Source organism: Crocuta crocuta, unplaced genomic scaffold (genome assembly GCF_008692635.1).
Source record: "Crocuta crocuta isolate KB4526 unplaced genomic scaffold, BGI_CrCroc_1.0 scaffold334, whole genome shotgun sequence".
Lineage (NCBI taxonomy): Eukaryota > Metazoa > Chordata > Mammalia > Carnivora > Hyaenidae > Crocuta > Crocuta crocuta.
The window spans coordinates 6,612,214-6,635,406 of NW_027533260.1; the positions used below are offsets into that span (position 1 = coordinate 6,612,214).

The following is a 23,193-nucleotide window of genomic DNA, read 5'->3' on the forward strand; positions in this document are numbered from 1 at the left end:
AGGGGGCTGTCTCTGACTGCCCCGTGTTTTCCAGGACAAAACGCTGCCCTGTAATTGACATTTGAGAAAGTCTGTGCTTTCAGGCTTACTGAGAGAAGGGGGCTTTTACTTACATGAGACCTCAGATTTTCTTACATTTGTCTTGAGATACACAGATCTGCTTTTTTTTTGTTGTTGTTAAATATTTTATTGTCAAGTTGGTTTTCATATAACACCCAATGCTCATCTCAACAAGTGTCCACCTCCATGCCCATCATCCCTCTTCCCCTCAGCATTCAAGAGTCTCTCATGGTTTGTCTCCCTCCCTCTCCCCAACTATTTATTCCCCTTCTTCTCCCCCAGGGTCCTCTATTAAGTTCCTCCTTATCCACCTATACGTGCAAACATATGGTAGCCATCCTTCTCTGCCTGACTAATTTTGCTCAGCATATAAGACCCTCAAGGTCCATCCATGTTGCTACACGTGGCCAGATTTCATTCTTCCTCATTTCCTTGTAGTATTCCATCGTATAGATAAACCACATCTTGATCCATTTGTCCATTGATGGACACTTAGGCTCTTTCCATGTTTTGGCTATTGTTGAGAGTGCTGCTATGAACATTGGGGTTCATGTGCCCCTATGCATCAGCACTCCTGTACCCCTTGGGTAAATTCCTAGCAGTGCTATTGCTGGGTCATAGGGGGAGTTCTATTGTTAATTTTTTGAGGAACCTCCACACTCTTTTCCAAAGGGACTGCACCAGTTTACATTCCCAGAAGCAGTGTAGGAGGGTGCCCGTTTCTCCATAGCCTCGGCAGCATCTATAGTCTCCTGACTTGTTCATTTCAGCCACTCTGACCAGCGTGAGGCGGTATCTCAGTGTGGTTTTGATTTGTATTTCCCTGATGAGGAGGGATGCTGAGCATCGTTTCACGTGTCTGTTTGCCATCTGGATGTCCTCGTCAGAGAAGTGTCTGTTCATATCTTCTGCCCATTTCTTCACTGGATTATTTGTTTTTCGGGTGTGGAGTTTGATAAGTTCCTTATAGATTTTGGATACTAGCCCTTTATCTGATGTCATTTGCAGCTATCTTTTCCCATTCCATCAGTTGCCTATTAGTTTTATTGATTGTTTCTTTTGCCGTTCAGAAGCTTTTTATCTTAATGAGGTCCCAATAGTTCATTTTTGCTCTTGATTCCCTTGCCTTTGGACATGTGTCAAATAAGAAATAGCTGCAGTTGAGCTCAGGGAGGTTGTTTCCTGCTTTCTCCTCTAGGGTTTGATGGTTTCCTGTCTCACATCAGGTCCTTTATCCATTTTGAGTTTATGTTTGTGTATGGTGTGAGAAAATGATCTAGTTTCATTCTTCTGCATGTTGCTGTCCAGTTCTCCCATCACCATCTGTTAAAGAGGCTGTCTTTTTCCCATTGGATACTCTTTCCCGCTTTTTCAAAGATTAACTGCCCATACATTTGTGGGTCCAATTCTGAGTTTTCAATTCTATTCCATTGGTCTATGTGTCTGTTTTTGTGCCAATACCATACTGTCTTGATGATGACAGCTTTGTAGTAAAGGCTAAAGTCTGAGATGGTGATGCCTCCCGTTTTGGTTTTCTTCTTCAATGTTACCTTGGCTATTCAGGGTCTTTTGTGGTTTCATACAAATTTTAGAAGTTTGTTCTAGTTTTGAGAAGAATGCTGGTGCAATTTTGATTGGGATTGCATTGAATGTGTAGATGGCTTTGGGTAGTAATGACATTTTAACAATATTTATTCTTCTGATCCATGAGCATGGAATATTTTTCCATTTCTTTATGTCTTCTTCAATTTCCTTCATAAGTTTTCCATAGTTTTCATCATACAGATCTCCTATATCTTTGGTAGATTTATTCCTAGGTATTTTATGGGTTTTTTGCGCAATTGTGAAAGGGATGAGTTTCTTGATTTCTCTTTCTATTGCTTCAGTATTGGTGTATGAACATGCAACCGATTTCTGTACGTTGATTTTGTACCTGCAATATTGCTGAATTCATGGATCAGTTCTAGTAGGCTTCTGGTGGGGTCTGTCGGGTTTTCTATGTAGAGTATCATGTCGTCTGCGAAAAGTGAAAGTTGACTTCTTCTTTGCCAATTCTGATGCCTTTTATTTCCTTTTGTTGTCTGATGGCTGATGCTAGGACTTCCAGCGCTATGTTAAACAACAGTGGTGAGAGTGGACATCCCTATCATGTTTCTGATTTCAGGGGGAAAGCTCTCAGTTTTCCCCCATTGAGGATGATGTTAGCTGAGGGCTTCTCATAGATGGCTTTTATGATGTTTAAGTAAGTTCTTTCTATCCCGAGTTTCTCGAGGGTCTTTATTAAGAAAGGATGCTGTATCTTGTTCAATGCTTTTCCTGCATCTATTGACAGGATCATATGGTTTTTAGCTTTTCTTTTGTTGATGTGACGTATCATAATGATTGATTTGCAAATATTGAACCAGCCCTGTAACCCAGGAATGAATCCCACTTGATCATGGTGGATAATTCTTTTTCTGTGCTGTTAAATTCGATTTGCAAATATCTTTTTGAGGATTTTTGCATCCATATTCATGAGGGATATTGGCCTGTAGTACTGGTTTTTTGCTGGGTCTCTGTCTCGGTTGGGAATCAAAGTGGTGCTGGCTTCGTAAAATGAGTCCACAGGTTTTCCTTCGATTTCTATTTTTGGAATAGCTTGAAAAGAATGGGTATTAACTTTGTTTTAAATGTCTGGTAGACAACTTGACAATAAACTATTTAAGGAAAAAAATGGGGGGGAAATGGTAGAATTCCCCAGGGAAGCCATCTGGACCCGGGCTCCTATTTGTTGGGAGATTTTTGATAACTGTTCTGATCTCTTCACTAGTTATGGGTCTGTTCAGATTTTCTATCTCTTCCCGTGTGAATTTTGGTTGTGAGTGTGTGTTTAGGAATTTGTCCATTTCTTTATGTTGTACAATTTATTGGCATATAATTTTTCATCGTATCCCGTGATTATTGCTTGTATTTCTGAGGGGTTGGTTGTAATAAGTCCATTTTCATTCATGATTATGTCTATTTGGGTCCTCTCTCTTTTATTTTTGAGAAGCCTGGGTAGATGTTTGTCAGTTTTGTTTATTTTTTCAAAAAACCTACTGAACCAGTTGAACCATTGATCTGTTCAATGTTTTTATTTTTATTTATTTATTTTTTTGGATTCTATATTGTTTATTTCTGTCCTGATTTTTATTATTTCTCTTCTCCTACTGGGTTTGGGTGTTCTTGTTGCTCTCCTTCTAGTTCCTTTAGGTGCGCTGTTAGATTTTGCACTTGAGCTTTTTCTAATTTCTTGAAATACGCCTGGAGTGCAATGTACTTTCCTCTTAGGACTGCCTTTGCCGCATCCCATAGAGTTTGAATTGTTGTATTTTCATTTTCATTTGTTTCTATATATTTTTAAATTTCTTGTCTAATTTCCTGATTGGCCTATTTGTTCTTTAGTAGGGTGTACTTTAACCTTCATGTTTTTTGAGGTTTTCCAGACTTCTTCCTGTGGTTGTTTTCAAGTTTCATATCATTGTTATCTGCAAGTGTGCATGATATGATCTCAATTCTTTTATATTTATTGAGGGCTGCTATGTCCCAGTATGTGATCAATCTTGGAGAATGTGCCAGGCACACTTGAGAAGAAAGTGAATTCCATGGCCTCACAATGTAGAGTTCTAAATATTTCTGTCAGATCCATCTGGTCCAATGTGTTATTCAAGTCCATTGTTTCTTTAGTGATTTTCTGTCTAGTTGATCTATCCATTGCTGTAATGGAGTATTAAATTCCCCTACTATTAGCACATTCTTTTCCATAAGATCGTTTCTGTTTGTGATTAACTGTTTTATGTATTTGGGTGCTTGTGAATTCGATGCGTAGGCATTTATAATAGTTAGCTCTCCCTGATGGAAAGACCTTGTAATTATTATATAATGCCCTTCTTCATCCCTTGTTACTGCCTTTACTTTAAAGTCCAGTTTGTCTGATATAAGTATAGCTACTCCAGCCTTCTTTTGACTTCCAGTGGCATCATATATATTTCTCCATCCCCTTGCTTTCAATCTGAAGGTGTGCTCAGGACTAAAATGAGTCTCTTGTAGACAGCAAATAGATGGATTTTGTGTTTTTATTCATTCTCCTACCCTATGTCTTTTGATTAGATCATTTAGTCCATTTACATTCAGTGTTGTTATGGAAAGATATGGGTTTAGAGCTGTTGTGTTCTTTGTAGGATTCATGCTTGTGGCGGTTTCTTGGTACCTTGCGTTCCTTGCAACATTTCCCTCAGAGTCCCCCACAGGATTTCTTGTAGGGCTGGTTTAGTGGTTACGAATTCTTTCCATTTTTGTTTATTTAGGAAGACTTTTTATCACTTCTTCTATTCTGAATGACAGGCTTGCTGGATAGACAATTCTTGGTTGCATTTTTTTTATCATTTTATATCATTTATAGCATTTTTAAATTCATCACAACTATTTTTAAGCCCCCTAGTCTTTGTAGCAATAGTTTCTTTGATGTCTTCCATGCGTTTTTCAAGCCCAATGATTAATTTTATGACTGTTGTTCTAAATTCTTGTTCAGTCATGTTGCTTATATCTGTTTTGATCAGTTCTTTAGCTTTCATTTCTTCCTGGAATTTCTTTAGAGGAGAGTTCTTCTGTTTCATCATTTTGTATAGCTTTCTCTCTCTTGTTAGTTTTAAAAGCTTGTTATGCGCTCTGCACCTGCGAGTACCGCTGTATTAAAGAAGGCTATGTGACTGTCCAGGGCCTGTCCATTCAGGAAGTGTTCTTTGAATGGTGTCTCTTGGTCTCTCTTGTTGAGACTTTGGTTATTTTATTTTCCTAATCCCCACCATGTGTACTTTGGCTTGTTTCTTCATGTAGCCCTGGAAAAGAAAACAGACAAACACACAGGGAACAAAGACACACAAATGCACAGACAAATCCAAAGAACACACAAACCGAAAGGGAAAAAGAAAAAGAAAGAAGAAAAAAAAGAAGGGAAAAAAGGAGGAATAAGGAAAAATAAATAATAAAAAATAAAAATAAAGAAAAAAGAAGAAAAGAAAACAGAAAAAAACCCAAAAGACAAAGGACAGTCTAAAAGCATACAACCAGAATTCCCAGGTACAAATAAAGAGCAGGATGTATGCAGTGCTGATGGGAGAGCATATACAAAGAGAGAAATGACAGGCAGGGAGGAAGCAAAATTATATGATGACCAGAGAGACTAAGAGGCTTAATTCAGATAGAGAAAGAGGAGAATATGGTAATAGGCGAGGAGGAAGAAACAAAGATAATGTTAATCAGAGAAACTATATAGTCTGATTACTCCAGAGAGAGAGAGAAAGGTAGCGGTGGAGGTGTAGAATATACATCTAGAGATTGGATTAAATGTGACTGTTTAAGCAAACCAATGGCCAGAGTGCCCTGTCCAGCAGAGGGGAGGGATACGTTTGAGACAAGGGAAAATATATCTGAATGGAAAGAATTGATTTAGAATTATCACGGCAGTGCATCCATGTTGGTCTTGCCCTAGGCTCTAGTAGAAAAAAAAAAGCAGCTCTCTAGCGGGGATGGGCATGGATTGGTGTAGGCAGGTCTTAGCCTCCACTGATTCCCACAGGCCACTCCCTAAGGTCCCACCTTGGTGGTTTTCTGGAGAAAAATGGCAGCGCCCCAGTCCCTTCTCTAACCAAGGGTTGCAACTCACTCTTTTGAGTCAGATCTCCCTGTACTGCGAGGGTAGCAAAGGTGGGCTGTGCTCTATGTCCCAAGTCTCGCCTCGTTTCCAGATCTTAGTCCTCACACCCCTTTGATACTGCCCGAAATAAACCCGCAAGCTGAGTCCCTCCGAGCAGTTTCAAGCCTGTTGCCTCCCCACTGGGGTGGAGCCAAGCTAGAAGAGCGGCAGAGAGGCTTCAGGTGCGCCGCTTCCCCTCCCAGTCAAGCTGCTGAACAGAGGGGCAGTTTCTCCTGGCGTTGCCCAGAACCGGGGCGTCCAGCTCAAGGTCAGCTGCACAGCCAAAAACCAGATCACTCTGTGTCCTGAGCTGAGGTTTCTCTCTTCTCCAGGGACAGGGACAGTTCCTTGAGCAGTTTCAGCCGCTCTTTCTTTTCCCCTTGAGTCATCAGCGGCTCCCCGCAAAGGGGGCTCCCTACAGTTCCTCTGTGTCTCCGGTCCTGGCCCGTTTTTATCTTCCCTAGTTTGCATTCATGCTGCAAGGTTGTTTTCTCAGCAGACTCCATTTCCTCCCAAACTCCTGGATTCTGTAAGGGTTCCTATGGCTTCAGGTCTTCTCCGTTTGAGAGATGGGGGCGAGTGAAATGTACAGAGCTCCCTATTTCTGCTCCATCTTGATCCTCCTATTCAAATCTGCTTTATTCTTAAGGACTCTGGTTGGCAGAGAGATGAGAGAAGCCAGCTCTCTGATTGAAGATGCCTTTGGAGGAATCACAGGTACCACAAGGGCAATGTTCTCTCTGTTGTCTGCACAGCGAAATTACCCAAAGCAGCATCACAAGCTATCACAATGACCCCGTGGAGAATGCAGATTCTCAAGTTTAACATGTGAACTTGAGACAGAACACAAGCTACCTGTGGTCAGTAAGCAGTAAGAGCCTCCCGGACAGCGCCAGGCTGGAACTGTCCCTGGACAACAGGACCCTCACTTCACATGGTGTCACAAGGAATGACACAGGACCCTATGAGTGTGAAACTCAGAACCCAGTCAGTGTCGGTCATAGTGACCCGTTTACCCTAAATGTTCTCTGTGAGTAACTTTTATTCCTACTTACTTGTATTCCGCCCCCACCATTTCCTATTACTATCCATGGGCAAACCTCAAGTCTCACCTGCCACTAACTCACCTGCAAAGTATTCTTGGCTTGTCAGTGGGAAGCCCCAGCCATCCACACAGGAGCTCTTTATCCCCAACATCACTGTGAATCATAGTGGATCCTATATCTTCCTCGTCTATAACCCTGGCATTCGCTTCAGTAAGAACACAGTCAAGACTATCACAGTGTCTGGTAAGTGGGTCCCTGGAACATCGGCACTGAGCACTGTGGTGGAGGTCTGCCTGGTTTTCAGATAACAGCCTGGAAGAAGATATTTCGCATTTGCTTGTGACACTGACCTGTCCCTGAACTCTCCCATCACATGTCTGCAGATGCTCCCTCCCCTTGCTCTCTGAGTTCTCACATCAGATCTTGAGATCTGAGATCTGAGATCCCACAGTCCAGGCTGCCATGTGGGGAGGCGATTCTGTCAGCTCCAGAACGCCCCACACATATAAGGGGACTTTGGAGCTGGGGAAGAAAGAAGGGTCCTCAGGGTCCAGTTGTTTTTGATTGTTGTTGAATTGCAGAAGCATTTTATATACTCTGGATATTAATCTCTTACCAGATATGATTTGCAAGTGTTTTCTTCCAATCCACGGGTTGCCATCACTTCGTTGTTGTTGTTGTTAAGGAACTTTAGTTGACAGTCAATGTAACATTAGTTTTAGGTACACAACATAGGGATTAGACAACTCTATATGTTACGCTAAGCCCACCACAGTTTAACTACCATCAGTCACCATACAGTGCTATCAAAATACCATTGACTACACGTATTTGGCTGGTTCAGTTCTTAAAGCATGTGACTCTTGATCTCAGGGTTGTGAGTCCGAGCCCCACGTTTGTTGTAGAGCTTAATTAATCTTAACAAAATCTTTAAAAACTTAATAAAATAATAAATTAAAATACCACTGACTTTATCTCTATGCTGTATATTTCATTCCTGAGTCCTGTTCATTCCTTAACTGCCACCATCACTTTCTTGACTGTGCCTTTTGGTGCACAGAAGTTTTCTATTTCAGTGCAATCCAATTCATCTATTTTTTCTTGTGTTGTCTTTGCTTTGGGTGTCATATCTAAAAATCATTGGGAAATCCAGATTCAATAAGCTTTTGCTTTATATGACCTTCTAAGAGTTTTACAATTTTGACTCTTATGTTTAGATGTTTGATCTATTTTAAGTTAGTGTTGGACGTGATGTCAAGTCAGGATCCAGCATCATTCATTTGCATGTGTATCCAGTGTTCACAAGATCATTTATTGAATAGCATTTTTTTCTCCATCGAATGGTCATGATGACCTTATTGAAAATCGTTGGACCATATATATCAGGGTTTGTTTCTGAGGTGCCTGTTGTATCCCATTGGTCTCTATCACGATCTATATACCAGGCCCAATTTATTTTGATTACTGTAGCTTTGTAGTCAAGAAGTAGGGAGTCCTCCACCTTTGTTCTTTTTCAAAATAATTTTGGCCATTCGAGGCCCCTGAGATTCCAGGTGAATTTTTGGAGATTCTACTCCTGCAAAATATTTCCTTAAGTATTTGATAGGGGGGCATCTGACTGGCTCAGTCAGTGGAGCATGCTACTCTTGATCTTGGGGCTGTATGTCCAAGCCCCATGTTGGGTACAGAGATTACTTAAAAATAAAATCTTAAAAGAGTTTGATAGGATTCCATTGAATCTCTGGGTCTCTTTGGGTAGTATTGTCATCTTAACAATATTAACAGTATTAAGTCTCTTCATCCATGAACATGGGATATCTCCCCCTTCATTTTTGTCTTCTGTAATTTCTTTCAGCAACATTTTACAGTTTTCCATGTATAGTCTATTGCCTCATTAGCTCATTCCTAAGTATTTTATTCTTTTTTTTTTTAATGTTTTATTTATTTCTAGGAGAGAGAGAGAGAGAGACAGCATGAGCAGGGGAGGGTCAGAGAGAGAGGGAGTCACAGACTGAAACAGGCTCCAGGCTCTGAGCTGGCAGTCAGCACAGAGCCCGACGCGGGGCTCAAACCCACAAACCGCGAGATCATGACCTAAGCGAAAGTCGGACGCTTAACCGACTAAGCCACCCAGGCGCCCCGTATTTTATTCTTTTTAATGTTATTGTAAAGGAAGCTGTTTTCTTGATTTTGGGTGGGGAGGAGAGGTATTTAAGTTTTAGAGTACAACAGCACAAGTGATATTTGCATGTTGATTTTGTGTCCTGCAAACTTGGTGCACAGAATTTGAAATCGTTGAAATTTGAAATTGTTGATTACTTCAACAGTTTTTGTGGTATCTTTGAGTTTCGTACATCGCATTTCAATAATCTACAAACAGACTAATTGTACTTATTCCTTTTCAATTTGATTGCATTCTATTCTTTTTGTCCTAATTATTTTGCCTTGGACTCCTGTACTCTGTTGAACATGGGTGGTGAAAGTCGCAGGTTTATGTTCTACCGGATCTTAGAGGAAACACTTTCCGGGTTTCACCATTGGGTATGATGCTAGCTGGGGGTGTTTCACATAAAGTCTTTATTCTGTTGCAATCGTTTCCTTCTACTTATAAGGGTATGAGTATTGTGTACACAGTAACCACATCTCTAAGGACACTTTTCACAATCCACAGATGTAAAAGTCTTCTTCAGACCAAGAAATCCTGTAGATTGAAAACCTCTCAATTCCTAAGGTGATGAAGACTGGGTGGGCTGCTCTCATTTCCTAATAAATTATATCAGTATAAATGCCTTCCCTCCTTCATATAAAGCTGCCCTGGACACAGAGACAGAGGGCTGCATGCCTTCCTCCCCAACATACACAGTAAGGCATATAAGGAGTGAGGCATGATATGTTAAAGTCACAAAAGTTCAAGACAAGAATCTCACAGGAGTCTATGGGGAAAATTCCACGTGATGATGAGGATGCTGGACACATGGGCTAAGAGTGTGTGGTGCTCATACCACAGAGATGTCCAGGCAAACCAGACAGATGACGGTGGGCCAGGGGGGCACCTGAGGGTCGGAGGGGGAGGTACAGCCCCTCCTTACAGATTGACACCTGAACAAAGACACTCATCCTTCTGCAGACTTCAGGGCCATCCTCTGGGGCACCTTTACAGAGTTCAGTGGGGCCGTCAGAGTGGCCGAGATCTCAGAGGGAAGAGCACGGCCCCAGGACACCTCTTACTGTCACCTCCTCTTTTCTCCACAGAGCCAGTGTCCCAGCCCTCTGTCCATGTAAGCAGGGAAACAGTCATAAAATATATGGATTCTGTGGTCCTGACCTGCTCCACAAATGACAAGGGGGTCTCCATGTGGTGGTTCTTTAATGACCAGAGTCTCCATCTCATGAAGAGGATGAAGCTGTCCCAGGACAACAGCACCCTCACCATAGACCCTGTCAGGTTGGAGGATGCTGGGACTTATCAGTGTGAGGTCTCCAACCCAGTCAATTCCAGCAAAAGTGATCCCATCAGGCTGACTGTGAGCTGTGAGTGACCCTCAACCTACCTCTTCCCCTCGCTCCCTGAATATATCACCGGCAGGAGGTAGAAATAGGATACAGGCCTGGAGGAGGTGGGAGCCTCCCTCACAGCCTCTAGAGCAATGTGAATAATATTTCTGGAATTAGGCTAATCTTGTTAACATCTTGGTTCTGCTTTATGCCAGCTGTGGGGCCTCAAAGAAGACAGTTGCCTCCAGAACCTCAGTGTCTTCATCTGTAAAACTGAAAAGAACAGCTGGATCTTAGGGCTGTTCTGAGGGTTGTCACTATGAGCTTAATGAGACTTTAAATCCTGAGACAGCTACCTGAGCAGATTCCAGGCACAATCATTTTAGCAGCTATTGTTCGCGTGTTATTAACATTGTTGTTATTAGCTGTAATGTCACGTGGATCTGGGATTAAATGTTGTCTGATCACGGTCCAGTTCTGTGACCTACACAACGTTCGTGAAGCTCTTGACACACTCAGATGCTGATATTGCACAGTGGAGATGACCCCCTCTAGGGCAGGGAAGCAGCAGGTGAGATCAATGGAAAGTGTTCCCCATGTGCCTGGCCCAGAGCTGATCTCGAAAGCGGTCAGCCGATGTTGTTCTCACTAATCAGTGTTGAGTGGACAGATAGGGGCCTCCTTCTAAGACCATCGATAGTGATGGAAAGGAAACAACGGGGGAAGATGCATAATGTGAAAGGAAGAGAGAGAGGCCTTAAGAGGAAGGGCACAGGGTGTGGGCGCTGCCACAGTTTGGGGCAGGCGAGGACATGAAGATGAGGGTAAGTCCAAGGTTTCACTCTGAGGAGGAGAAAGGGCACAGCAGGAGACACCTGGGTGGCTCAGCTGGTTAAGCTGACAATTCTTTTTGTTTTTAAGGTTTTTTTCAAAGTTTATTTTTTTTGAGAGAGAGAGAGAGACTTTGGGTGGAGGTAGATAGGGAGGAAAAAGGAATCCTATGCAAGCTCTGCACTGTCAGCACAGAGCCCAATATGGGGCCAGAACGCATGAACCATAAGATCATGGCCTGAGCCAAAGATGGACGCTTTTCCGACTGAGCCACCGAGGGTCCCAAGGATACAACTCTTGATCTCAGCTCAGGTCATGATCTCATGGTTCGTGGGTTCAAGCCCCTGGTTGGGATGCACTTATAGCGGGGACTCTGGAATTCTGTCTCCCACATGCATACCCCTATCCTTTTCTGCTCTCTCTCTCTTTCTCAAAATAAATAAATAAGTTAACTTAACAAAAAGAAGAAGAAAAAGGAGAAGAAGTCGTCGTAGTGGTAGAAGTATTAGTATTAGTGGTAGAAATGACACAGCAGGTAAGGGGGTGGGGACGCTGTGGGGAAAACACACAACACCCAGACCTCAACAGCCTTTCCTTCCTCCCTAACCAAGCCCTTCCCCCCAGCCCCTCATGGTTTCCTCAGCTATTCCTCCACCTTTTTGCTTCTTCTTTCAGATGAAGGAAGCACCACAGGCCTTACTGTGGGGACGAGTGTTGGCATTGCAATTGGGGTCCTGGTCGGGGTGGTGCTGGTGGCTGTCCTGGGGTAACACCTATGCTGCATGAAGATGGGAAGGTACGATGGCATTTCCCACATACTGATGCTGTCGCGCCCCCTCCCCTGCCGTGGACCCCATCAACAGGGAGACCCCCATCCACACTCAGGATTCTGAGCTGGCTCTCCCAGGCCTCCCAACTGCCCCCTAGATTCCTCTTCTCATTGTACCTGGTTCCTTCCTCACCAGCTGCTGCCTGGGGCCCTTCCTCCACAGCTTCCTTGGTAATAAATTAGGGACAATCAGAAAACAGCCCCTCAGGGTTGTCCTGGTTCACTTGGTAAACCCTTAGCAGTGCTCAATACTGAGTGCTCAGTGACCAGTACCTCCCATGCTTTGTGAGTCCACATGCCCTGGGAGGGAGATCGGTGCCTGGTGTCAGAGTCCTTTGCCGTCTGCCTGCTTTGGGTATGAGTCCCATGGGCATGAGATCACGGCCTGCCTGAGATCCAGTCGAATGCTCACTGACCGAGCCATCTAACCACCCGAATTCTGTGGTTTTAAATTTTCCTGAAACTTGAACTTTGACATATAGATTATTTCCAAATAGGTATTTTACTTTCCTATCTTCTAGAGATTTTTCTATTGTTTTTCTATGATTAATTTCTAGTTTGATTACATTTTCTGAGAACATACTCTGATTTCAGTCATTTTCAATTTGGGGTGAGGCACCTACCTGTCTGTCTGTCGGTGGAGCATGTGACTCGATCGCTGGCTCGTGAGTTCAAGCCCAACGATGGGGTTCGAGTTTACACAAAACAAAGGGGACAGCTGTCTGGCTCAGGCGGTGAGGCTTCCACCTTTGGCTCTGGTCATGCTCTCATGGTTGATGTTTTCAAGCCAGCAAACAGACTGGACCAGGAAACAGACCAAAGTACGATGGAAATTACATCAGTTTCCCCTAGAAGTCAATCTATGAAACACTTTCTAGTCTGTAAACTAAGCAGGAGGAGAGACTCGTGTTCCTAAAGAGTGAGGTTTACCCAATTGGGTGGGCTCAGTGGAGCGGCTCCTTTCTCCACTAGACGGCGATGCTGAGCTCACCGGGCCACCCCAGTGAGGGGTTCTTGCGGCACCTTTGGGCGTGTATGCGCATGCGCAGGAAGGGTGACAATGGCGTCACCCGGCTACCCAGTCTCTAGTATCCGAAGTCTGTGCTCTGGTGGACCAGGAATCCCACACTCCCCCTTTGTCTCCGGCTTTTATCCACTCCCTGTTTTTGCACTGTCCGTGACCATGCTGTCAGGTTGCCAGACGGCACCTTCCTCCTGAGTTTTATGTCAGGTGCGGCTGTGTTTTCCGACCACTCACTTCTGAAGGACTACGATTGATCCGCTCAGACCTTCGGGGGAGGGTCTCACTGAGCAATGGCCGGGTGTGGCCGGCTCCAGGAACGTTCGGGAGATCATGCTGCTGCCATTGCCCTAGGACTGTGGCTGGGTGCCAGCCCGCCCCAAAAAAGGCCACACGATCGTGTAGCAGCATTTCCGGGATTATGGAAAATCAACACATATCTGGCGCCAGGCTTCACCCTTAACGTCCTTGTTCTCCGGGGTCCCCTGGGACCTTTGCTTGTGGGTGGGGGGAGGGGGGAGGCGTGCACAGCGTCTACCAAATGTCCTCCCAGTAAGGGATCCGCCTCTCCCCATGTGGCCCGAGGGCTCTGAGGGCCTGGCTCTCTGCTCTCGGGGATTCGCCCTTCCCCGCAAGGCACAGAGAGGTACAGAACTGCAGGTTCAGACTCTGCACTCTCGATGTTTATAGAATCTCGATGGCATTGAAACCCTCTCCTTTCTCCCTTTTTAGTTCAGTCCCTGAGGTTATTTCCACTTTTCCACTTTCTCTCCAGTTGCTTTTGAGGGGGTGCTTTTCCCATACTCTCCCCCCCCCCCCCCCCCCCCCCCCCCCCGTCTCCATCCTCTCTCTGCAAGCAAAAACAACTCAGTGGCTCCTCTCTCCCCCAGGTCACCTCTCCCCACTGTGATCCTGCCGAGTTCTGTGGTTCAGGTTGTGCAGATTGTTGTGTTGATCCTCAGATCAGTTTTCTAGGTGAGCAGGATGGTTGAGTGATCTGGCTGTATTTCAGGGATGAGAGGGACAAAAAAATCTTCCATGCGTTTCTGCCATCCTAGCCCCTTCTCAATTTTTAAAAAATATTTATAATTGGTTATAGAAGTGTTTTTTTTAATGATATCTACTTTAAATCTTCTTTGGAAAATTCCAAAGTCATTGGAATTGGAGAAATGAATGATCTTTTCTCATTCAAATTGTGGTTTTCCTGGCTTTGGTATTATGATTGATTTTGTTATTTTTGTATCCTGGACATATCTTCATTAGAATATTATTTTATGTCTATTTTATTTTGAGAGAGAGAGAGAGACAGAGTTGAATGGGGAGGCAAGGGGCAGAGAGAGAGGGAGACACAGAATCTGAAGCAGGCCCCAGGCTCTGAGCTGTCAGCACAGAGCTGGACATGGGGTTTGAACTCAAGGACCGTGACATCATGACCTGAGCTGAATTCAGATGATTAACAGACTGTGCCACACCGATGCCCCTAAATCTTCATTTTAGAAGACAATTGTCCTATTTCGGGTTAGCATGTAGATGGATTCCAGCCTACTTTTGTGGACTTTTGTTCCCATGACAGGGTCGTTTCAGAGCCCTTGTACTGCTATCCTGGTCTGCTCTGCTCTCCTGCGCTGGCATAGGCCCTGCTCAATCTCTGCTTCTTCCCTGTAGAGATGGAAGGGGTTCCCTTGCCTCCCTGGGCCACCTTTTGCCCTTAGGGAAGCAGGGGAGTGGAAGTTGTTGGCCCTGACGTTCCTTAAGCCTCCAGAAGGAGGACAGAGAGACACAGGGCTCCATGGGTGCTGCCTCTCTAGGCAGACCGATCCATTGCCAGTGACCCAGTTGGCAAGCCGGGGCAGGCACAGCCCAACAGGCCTTCTCGCTGCAGCTGCTGCAACCTGATCCCCATCTGCAGAGGCCTCAGGTGTGGAGTGGAGGCTGCGGCTCCCACATGGGTCTTTACTCAGCTTTCCCTTTAGCAGTATCCAGGCCAAAGAGACTGGACTTTGCGGGTTTCCTGTCTATATCTGTTGGCTACAGCCTCCAGGTTGCAGGCTCCTCTGCACCGAGTCAGGACTATACAGGTGATAAAAAGAAAACCCAGGGAGCTTGCTACTTGTCTGCCTTCTTCTTTCCAGCTCTCAGGATTCTATTACCAATGTCTGTTGAACAATTCCCAGGTATTCGTTTGTATTTGCAGGAGAGGAGCAGAGAAAAGTGAGTCTGTTGGGGGTTATGAGTGCTGATGTTATCCCAGAGTGGGACACCCAGGTCACCCAGCTCATCTCTCATATTAGTTTTCTATCAGTGGTGCAACAAATCACCAGAACTTAGCAGCTTAACCACAGCAAAGTGTTGTCTTTCAATTATGTGGCTCAGAAGTCTGACACCAGTCTCCTTGGGCCCATGCAAGATGTTATCACGGCTGTGTTCCACCCAGAAGCTCTAGAGGGGAATCCATTCCTTTCCCTATTCTAACTTCTAGAGGCCTCTCACGTTCCTTGGCCCATGGCGCCCTTCTCCCATCTTTAAAGCCAGCAGCATAGCATCTATGAGACCCCTTTTTCCATCATCATACCATCCTGAGAGATTGATTTTGGCTCCAGAATTGATCCCAGGATCGTGGGATCGAGCCCCATGTTGGGTCCCACACTGCCATGGAGGCTGCTTAGGGTTCTCTACTCCCTTTGTCCCTTTCCCCAGTTTCCATGCTTGCTCTCTCATTCTGTCTCTCTCCTCCCTGTCAATTAGGAAGGAAGGGAGGGAGGGACTAGGGACAGAAGGAGGGAGGGAGGGAGGGTAAGAAATCTCTGTTTTAAAAAAAGACAAGTGTTAGTGAGGATGTTAAGTAATAGGCACCCTTGCACACTGTTGGTAGGAATGCAAAATGGTGCAGCCACTATGAAAACCAGTTTGGAGGGGCCTCAGTAAATTAAACATAGAGCTACCATACGATCTAACAATCCTGCTTCTGTGTATTTCTCCTAAAGAACTGAAATCAAGATCTCGAGAAGATATTAGCACACCCGTGCTCATTGCAGCCCTCTTCACAATGGCCAAGGTGTGGAAACAACCTAAGTGTCCATGACAGATGGATGGTTGAGGCAAATTTAGTGTGTACATATAAGGGAACGCTACTAAGTGCTAGAGCTCATAGGAAGTGTAAAGAAAAGAAGAGAAAGATAAAAGAAAATGGAAAACATTTTCTCAGTCAAAAACAAAACAAACACCACACTGAGATGCCATCTCACATACATTAGACTGGCTAAAACAATTACAAAGTCTTTCCACACCAAGTGTTGCTGAGGATGTGGGGCACACGGACCTCTCCTACACTGCTAATGAAAAAGTAAAATTAAAATGATGAAGTAAAAGTGAAAAAAGCATAAGTAAAAGTAAGAAAGTAAAATTAAATAGTAAAAACAACTACTTTGGAAAACAGTGTAGCACATTCCTTAAAAATGAAACATGTGATCCAGCCATCACACCCCTAGGTGGGTCACTGAACATGAGAAAGGGAAGCTCACGCCATTTTCAAAGAGTCATGCACTGACATTCCTGGCAGGTCTACCAGTAATAGCCCAGATTCGGAAAGAACATAAATGATCATAAACCAGTGAATCAGTAAAGAATAACTTTCTGCATCCTTCCTGCGTAATACAACTAAGGAATACACATGAAAAAACTATGGAGAAATACAATAACATGTAACTACTGGTTTATTAAAATGTATATATGCATATATATATTTATTTATATACATAAAAATGTATATACACACATACGCGCACACAGGCGCACACACACACACACTAATGGGAGCCAGGATGCCTTGGTCAGTTGAGCATCATACTTAGGCTCAGGTCATGATCTCACAGTTCATGAGTTTGTGCCCCACATCAGGATGCCTGTTTGTCAGCCCAGAGCCCTCTTCAAATCGTCTGTCTCCTTCTGTCCCTGACCCTCCCCCCCAAATTAAATATTTATTTTATTTATTGCTTTTAGTCTTTGTCCTTATGTTTTCATTCAGCGTAGGATTACATAAACTATTTATAGACACACACATATTTTGCTTATAACTATGGTTGAAAATCCAAAATACTTACCAAAAAATTTAAAGAGTAAAATTAGTAAAATAGTAGAGTGATTAACCAAAGGATTTATAGGATTATCAGATTTTCTCTTGGATTTCAGTTTTGTAAGTTGTATTTTTCTAGTGATTTGTCCATTTCAAATTTAGTATACAGTTATTTATAACATTCTCTCATTACCTATAAATGTCTGATGTTTTCAAATTGGCTGGCTGTGTCTTCTCTCTCTCTCTTTTTTTAATGTTTTATTTATTTCTAGGAGAGAGAGAGAGAGAGAGAGAGCGTGAGCAGGGGAGCATCAGAGAGAAAGGGAGTCAGAGACTCTGAAACAGGCTCCAGGCTCTGAGCTGGCAGTCAGCACAGAGCCCGATGCGGGGCTCGAACCCACAAACCGCGAGATCATGACCTAAGTGAAAGTCGGACGCTTAACCGACTAAGCCACCCAGGCGCCCCTCTCTCTCTCTCTTTTTAAATTTACATTCAAGTTATTACCATATGGTGTAATAATGATTTCAGGAGTAGAATCCAGTGATTCATCCCCTATGTAGAACACCCAGTGCGCATCCTAACAAGTGTCCTCCTTAGGGCCCCTCACCCATTTAGCCCATCCCCCCCCCACAGCCCCTCCAGCAACCCTCAGTATGTTCTGTATTTGAGTCTCCTTTTTTTTTAAATGTTTTTTGTTTTTAATTTCTCGGAGAGAGAGAGACAGCGTGAGCAGGGGAGGGTCAGAGAGAGAGGGAGTCACAGACTCCGAAACAGCCTCCAGGCTCCGAGCTGGCAGTCAGCACAGAGCCCGACGCGGGGCTCGAACCCACGAACTGCGAGATCATGACCTAAGCGAAAGTCGGACGCTTAACCGACTAAGCCACCCAGGCGCCCCTTTAAGAGTCTCTTCTGTTTTGTCCCCCTCCTTGTTTTTATATATTTTTGCTTCCCTTCCCTTATGTTCATCTGCTTGGTATCCTAAATTCCACATATGAGTGAAGTCCTGTGATATTTGTCTTCCGCTGACTGACTTATTTCGCTTAGCATAGTGCCCTGTAGTTCCATCCACGTTGTTGCCAATGGCAAGATTTTATTCTTTTTTTTAATATTCTTTTTTTTTTCTATTTCTGAGAGAAGGACAGCCTGAACAGGGGAGGGTCAGAGAGAGAGGGATCCAGGCTCTGAGCGGTCAGCACAGAGCCCGACGTGGGGCTCGAACCCACGATCCGTGGGATCATGACCTGAGCCAAAGTCGGACGCTTAACTGACTGAGCCACCCAGGCGCCCCGAGTTTATTCTTTTTGATTGCAGAGTCATCATCCATTGTATTTATGTATGTATGTATGTGTGTGTGTGTGTGTGTGTATATATATATATACATACCACACCTTCTTTATCCACTCATCCATCGACAAACATTTGGGCTGTTACCATCCTTTGGCTGTTGTGGATAGCACTGCCATGAACATGAGGGGGGTGCCCCTTTGAAACAGCACACCTGTATCCCTTGGATAAATACCTAGTAGTGCAATTGCTGGGTCGTAGGGTAGTTCCATATTTATTTTATTTTATTTTATTTTATTTTTATTTATTTCTAGGAGAGAGAGAGAGACAGCGCGAGCAGGGGAGGGTCAGAGAGAGAGGGAGATACAGACACTGAAACGGGCTCCAGGCTCTGAGCTGGCAGTCAGCACAGAGCCCGACGCGGGGCTCGAACCCACGAACCACGAGATCATGACCTAAGCGAAAGTCGGACGCTCTACCGACTAAGCCACCCAGGCGCCCCATCCATATTTAAATTTGAGGATCCTCTATACTGTTTTCTAGAGCAGCTACACCACAGTGCAAGAGGGTTCCCATTTCTCCACATCCTCACCAACCTCTGTTGTTGCCTGAGTTATTAATTTTAGCCATTTTAACCGGTGTGAGATGCTATCTCATTGTGGTTTTAATTTATATTTCCCTAATGATGAGTGATGTTGAGCATTTTTTCACATGTCTGTTAGTCATGTGGATGTCTTCTTTGGAAAAGTGTCTATTCGTGTCTTTTGCCCGTTTCTTCATTGGATTATCTGTTTTTTGGGTGTTGAGTGTAGTAAGTTCCTTACAGATTTTGGATACTAACCCTTTATGTGGTATGGCATTTGCAAATACCTTCTCCCATTCCTCTGATTGCCTTTTAGTTTTGCTGATTGTTTCCTTCGCTGTTCAGAAGCTTTTTATCTTGATGAGGTCCCAATAGTTCATTTGTGCTTTTGTTTCCCTTGCCTCTGGAGAAGTGTTGAGTAAGAAGCTGCTGCAGCCAAGGTCAAAAAGTTTCTTACCTGCTTTCTCCTCTTGGATTTTGATGGCTTCCTGTCTTATGTTAGATTAGGTCTTTCATCCAATTTGAGTTTATTTTTGTGTGTGGTGTAAGACTAGTGGTCCAGCTTCATTCTTCTGTATGCTGCTGTCCACTTGCCCCACCTGCTGAAGACACTGTCTTTTTTCCATTGGATAAATAAACATTTTTAAAAACTGTTTTTAACAACCCACACTGAGTAAAGAAACCAACCCCTGCCCCAAATCATACTGTATGATTTAACTTTTAAAACTTCTAAAAAATGCCAACGAATCTATAAAACAAAATCCAATGTAATGTTTCATGGGACACAGAGAAAGAAGGACAGAGGGGGCTAATTGAAGAGAATAAAGAGGGCTTGAGGAGATTTTTGAGAGTAAGGGGCACATTCACTCTCTTCATGTAAGAATGGTTTCTCTGGTGTATATATATGGCAAAACTTAGGAGGTTGTATACTTTTTTTAAATGTTTGAATATTTACTTATTTCTGAGAGAGAGAGAGAGAGAGAGCATGAGTGGGGGAGGTGCAGAGAGACAGGAAGACACAGAATCTGAAGCAGGCTCCAGGCTCAGAGCTGTCAGCACAGACCCCTACCCCGTGTTCAAGCTCAGGAGCCAGCTGAGGTCGGACTTAACGAACTGAGCCACCCAGGCGCCACCCCCTTTTTTATACTTTCAATATGTGGAGTTTCATCTGTGTCAACTATAACACAAGAAAGTTCTGAAAAATTATATCTACATATATGAAATATTACTTAAAATATACATGAAAAAATCTACAGAACGTCCACATTTTCCTCATGGTCCACCAGAGGGCGGCAGAGATGATCCGCAGCCTGGAGCCTTGGTGGGGGAGGGCACTACTGATCTGCCTTGGCACCCACACCCCAGCAGGGTCTGACCCTCCCAGCCTCACTCCATCACGGTCCTCCTCACTCTCCAGGCTCCCCACACTGAACTCCTTCAACCCTCCAGCCCGCCAGGTGTCTGCCTGCTGAGACTGGTTCCTCTAGGCAGCTCATCCCTCCACACCCCTGTCCTTGGAGGGGCGAAGGCCCGCCCACACTTCCGGTCTCAGCCAAAAGATCGCTTTGTCAGGAGTGTTTCATGTGACCCCCAGACCAGCTGATACCCCTTTACATGCTCCTGTCAGTCCAGACACTTTCCCTTCATGGCTCTTCTCTTCTTTCTATTGTACTTTATTTGAAATCTTATTTAAAAATATGTTTTAATGTTTATTTCTTTATGAGAGAGAGGAAGACAGAGCATGAGCAGGGGAGGGGCAGAGAAGAGAGGGAGACAGTTTCCAAACTAGGCTCAGGGCTTTGAGCTCTCAGCACAGACCCTGACACAGGGCTCGAACCCACGAACCTTTTATTCAAGACTTGAGTTAAAGTTGAACACTCAGCTGACCAGGGCGCCCCACCCTTTTATTTTAGAGAGAGAGAGAAAAGCAGGGGAGACAGATAAAGAGAGAAACCACTCATGCTCTACACCCAGTGGCAGCCAACGAGAGTCTCAATCTCACAGCAGAGAGATCATGACCTAAACCAAAATCAAGAGGTGGACACTTAACCAATTCAGAAACACAGGCACCCCACCTTCTCCCCCAATTTAAATGAGTCTCAAAACCATGATTTTCTCTGAGTGCTTCTGGCCCTGTTGAAGGGAGACCCCAGGAGTCCAGGATCCGTGTCTGTCCTGTTCTCTGTGGAGTTCCCAGGACCAAGCCCAGGGCCTGACACGTCACAGAGGCCCAGGAAACACTCATTATATGCATGAGGGAGACCACACGATGGAAGCATGTCACCCATGTGATGCCTGGGGTCGGAGCCTCTTCCCTGTACACCCAGGGGCACTGGCATCAGCGTGGGAGGAGGCCAGCAAGTGCCCCAGGCTGTTGCTTTAAGGCTGTTGGGCCTTTATCCCTCCTAGATTCAGGAGGGAGGACAGGGGCCTCCAACAGTGAGGGGTTGGACACCCATTCATTCCCAGAAAGCTGACACCCCCTCCCATCTCTACCTTGTGAACAACCTCTCCCCAGAGGGCTGACTGGGCAGCCTGTGTGCTTCCTCTTCTCTCAGAGATCTGACTTGGCACCAATTCTGGATACGACCCCAGGTGGAGTTACCACCACGGGAATTCAGAGTCAGACCCTGACCTTAAAAGAAATCGGGAAATGACTCCTCATCCTGAAGGCCTCTGGGACATGGAGACGGACACCTGCTGCGGCTCCCTGAAGATTTCTCACCAGCCCAAGGAGTCCTGGGGAATGAGGGGAACTTCCTGTGCAGGATCGGACAGGACAACCCAGGATCTACATTTGTTTCCATCTCAGAGGGGCTGAGGGTCTCCTCTCCTCTAACAGGAAGCCCTGTGATCCCTCAGCTGAGTCCCCAGATGGGGCCCTTGGGGAGGCCCAGAGCAAAGGCAGGGACACGGAAGACATGGATACAGTCCCCACCTTGCTGTGATGAGGAACCAGGGCATTGTGGTGTCCATCTGTCCCCTCCCCCAAGCCCAGTGCCTCTTGCAAATTCTCAAGAGACCTCGACTAGGTTGTTCCTTACATATTGAGGACAGAGAGCTCCTCCTGGGGACCACATCCCTCTGGGTCGACAATTCTCCTGCCTCAGGATCAGGAACCTTCTGGACATTGCCTGTCATCTCCCTGGGCTCACCCTGCCCTGGAATGGAGTCAGGCAGCCTTGGACCCACAGGGACTCAGACCCAGGCTATCCAGGGGTCAGGCCCACACATCCTTTGGAACCTGGTCAGCATCCCTGGTGCAACCCCAGCATCGCCTCCAGGGGGCAACATAGGGACATGCAGGCAACACACAGGGACTTCAAATGGGAAGCTGGCTTTGTTTGGCCAAGGAGGGAGAGGAGCCTGATTTCCATCCCTTTCTCCAACAGACCCTTCTGAGTCCTCCCACGTGGCTGTTCTGTCCTGTCTGCTCCTTCTAGGGACCTTGGAGCACCCTGATCTGTCAGGGGTCCCTGTGCAGCCCTCACTCCTCGCCTGGCACCACCCATGGGGGAGGCAGGGTGACCACAGGAAAGTCCCCCAGGCAGAGGACACGACTGCCCAGGACGCTCAGGAGTGCACGGTCAGGCTCTCGGCCACAGTGCAGCCAGCAGACTCGTAGAGGGAGGGTCTCCCTACAACCTTCCCTGCAGGATCAGGGAACCTCCAGCCACCCGACCTCCCACCACCTCTTCTCTTCCCAGGACACACAGGAAACCCCCTTCGCACCCTGAACCTGACCACCTGAGACACTTGCTCCTGGGTCTCTGTCCCTGGAAGCAGAGGCGGGGCTGGTGACACCCAGGGATGGAGACTGGGTCCCTCACCAGTCATCACCCGGCTTGGCCCCTTCCCACCCTCAGAGTCACCTCTGTGACCTTGCCGCCAGGGGTAAATCCAGCCTCCCCAGAGCACTTGAGAACACTGGGGAGCCGGTGCCCTGCTGGCCTTCTCTGTTACAGACGGAGAGAAGCCCCTGGATTTGGGGACCCGGGGGCTCTGTGCATGGTGCTGACAGACTCAAGGCCAGGACATGGCAGAGGCCAAGTCGGAGCAGGGACGAGGCTCGCCCTCTAAGGGAACCGGGTCCCCATCAGCCTCGCTATTCAGAGTGTGCTCCCCGCCCAGGACAACCAGCATCAGCTGAGAGCTTGTTAGAGGCCGATCTCAGGTCCACACCACACCTGGTGGGTCAGAATCTGCGCTTTATAGGATCTGCTGACCCCCTGTGGGTACAGGAGGGAGAGGTGGCCCC

At 45.6% G+C, this 23,193-nt stretch overlaps 1 protein-coding gene across 1 annotated transcript in view; it reads left to right on the forward strand.

Moving 5' to 3' along the window:
* PSG5 (pregnancy specific beta-1-glycoprotein 5) overlaps nt 1–11,915 on the forward strand; it is a 14,560-nt gene extending 2,645 nt beyond the window's left edge. The window contains 4 exon segments of the mRNA XM_077747291.1: nt 6,529–6,803; nt 6,880–7,062; nt 10,072–10,350; nt 11,821–11,915. Coding sequence (XP_077603417.1) covers nt 6,529–6,803; nt 6,880–7,062; nt 10,072–10,350; nt 11,821–11,915 — 832 coding nt within the window.
* Nucleotides 11,916–23,193: the final 11,278 nt, after the last annotated feature.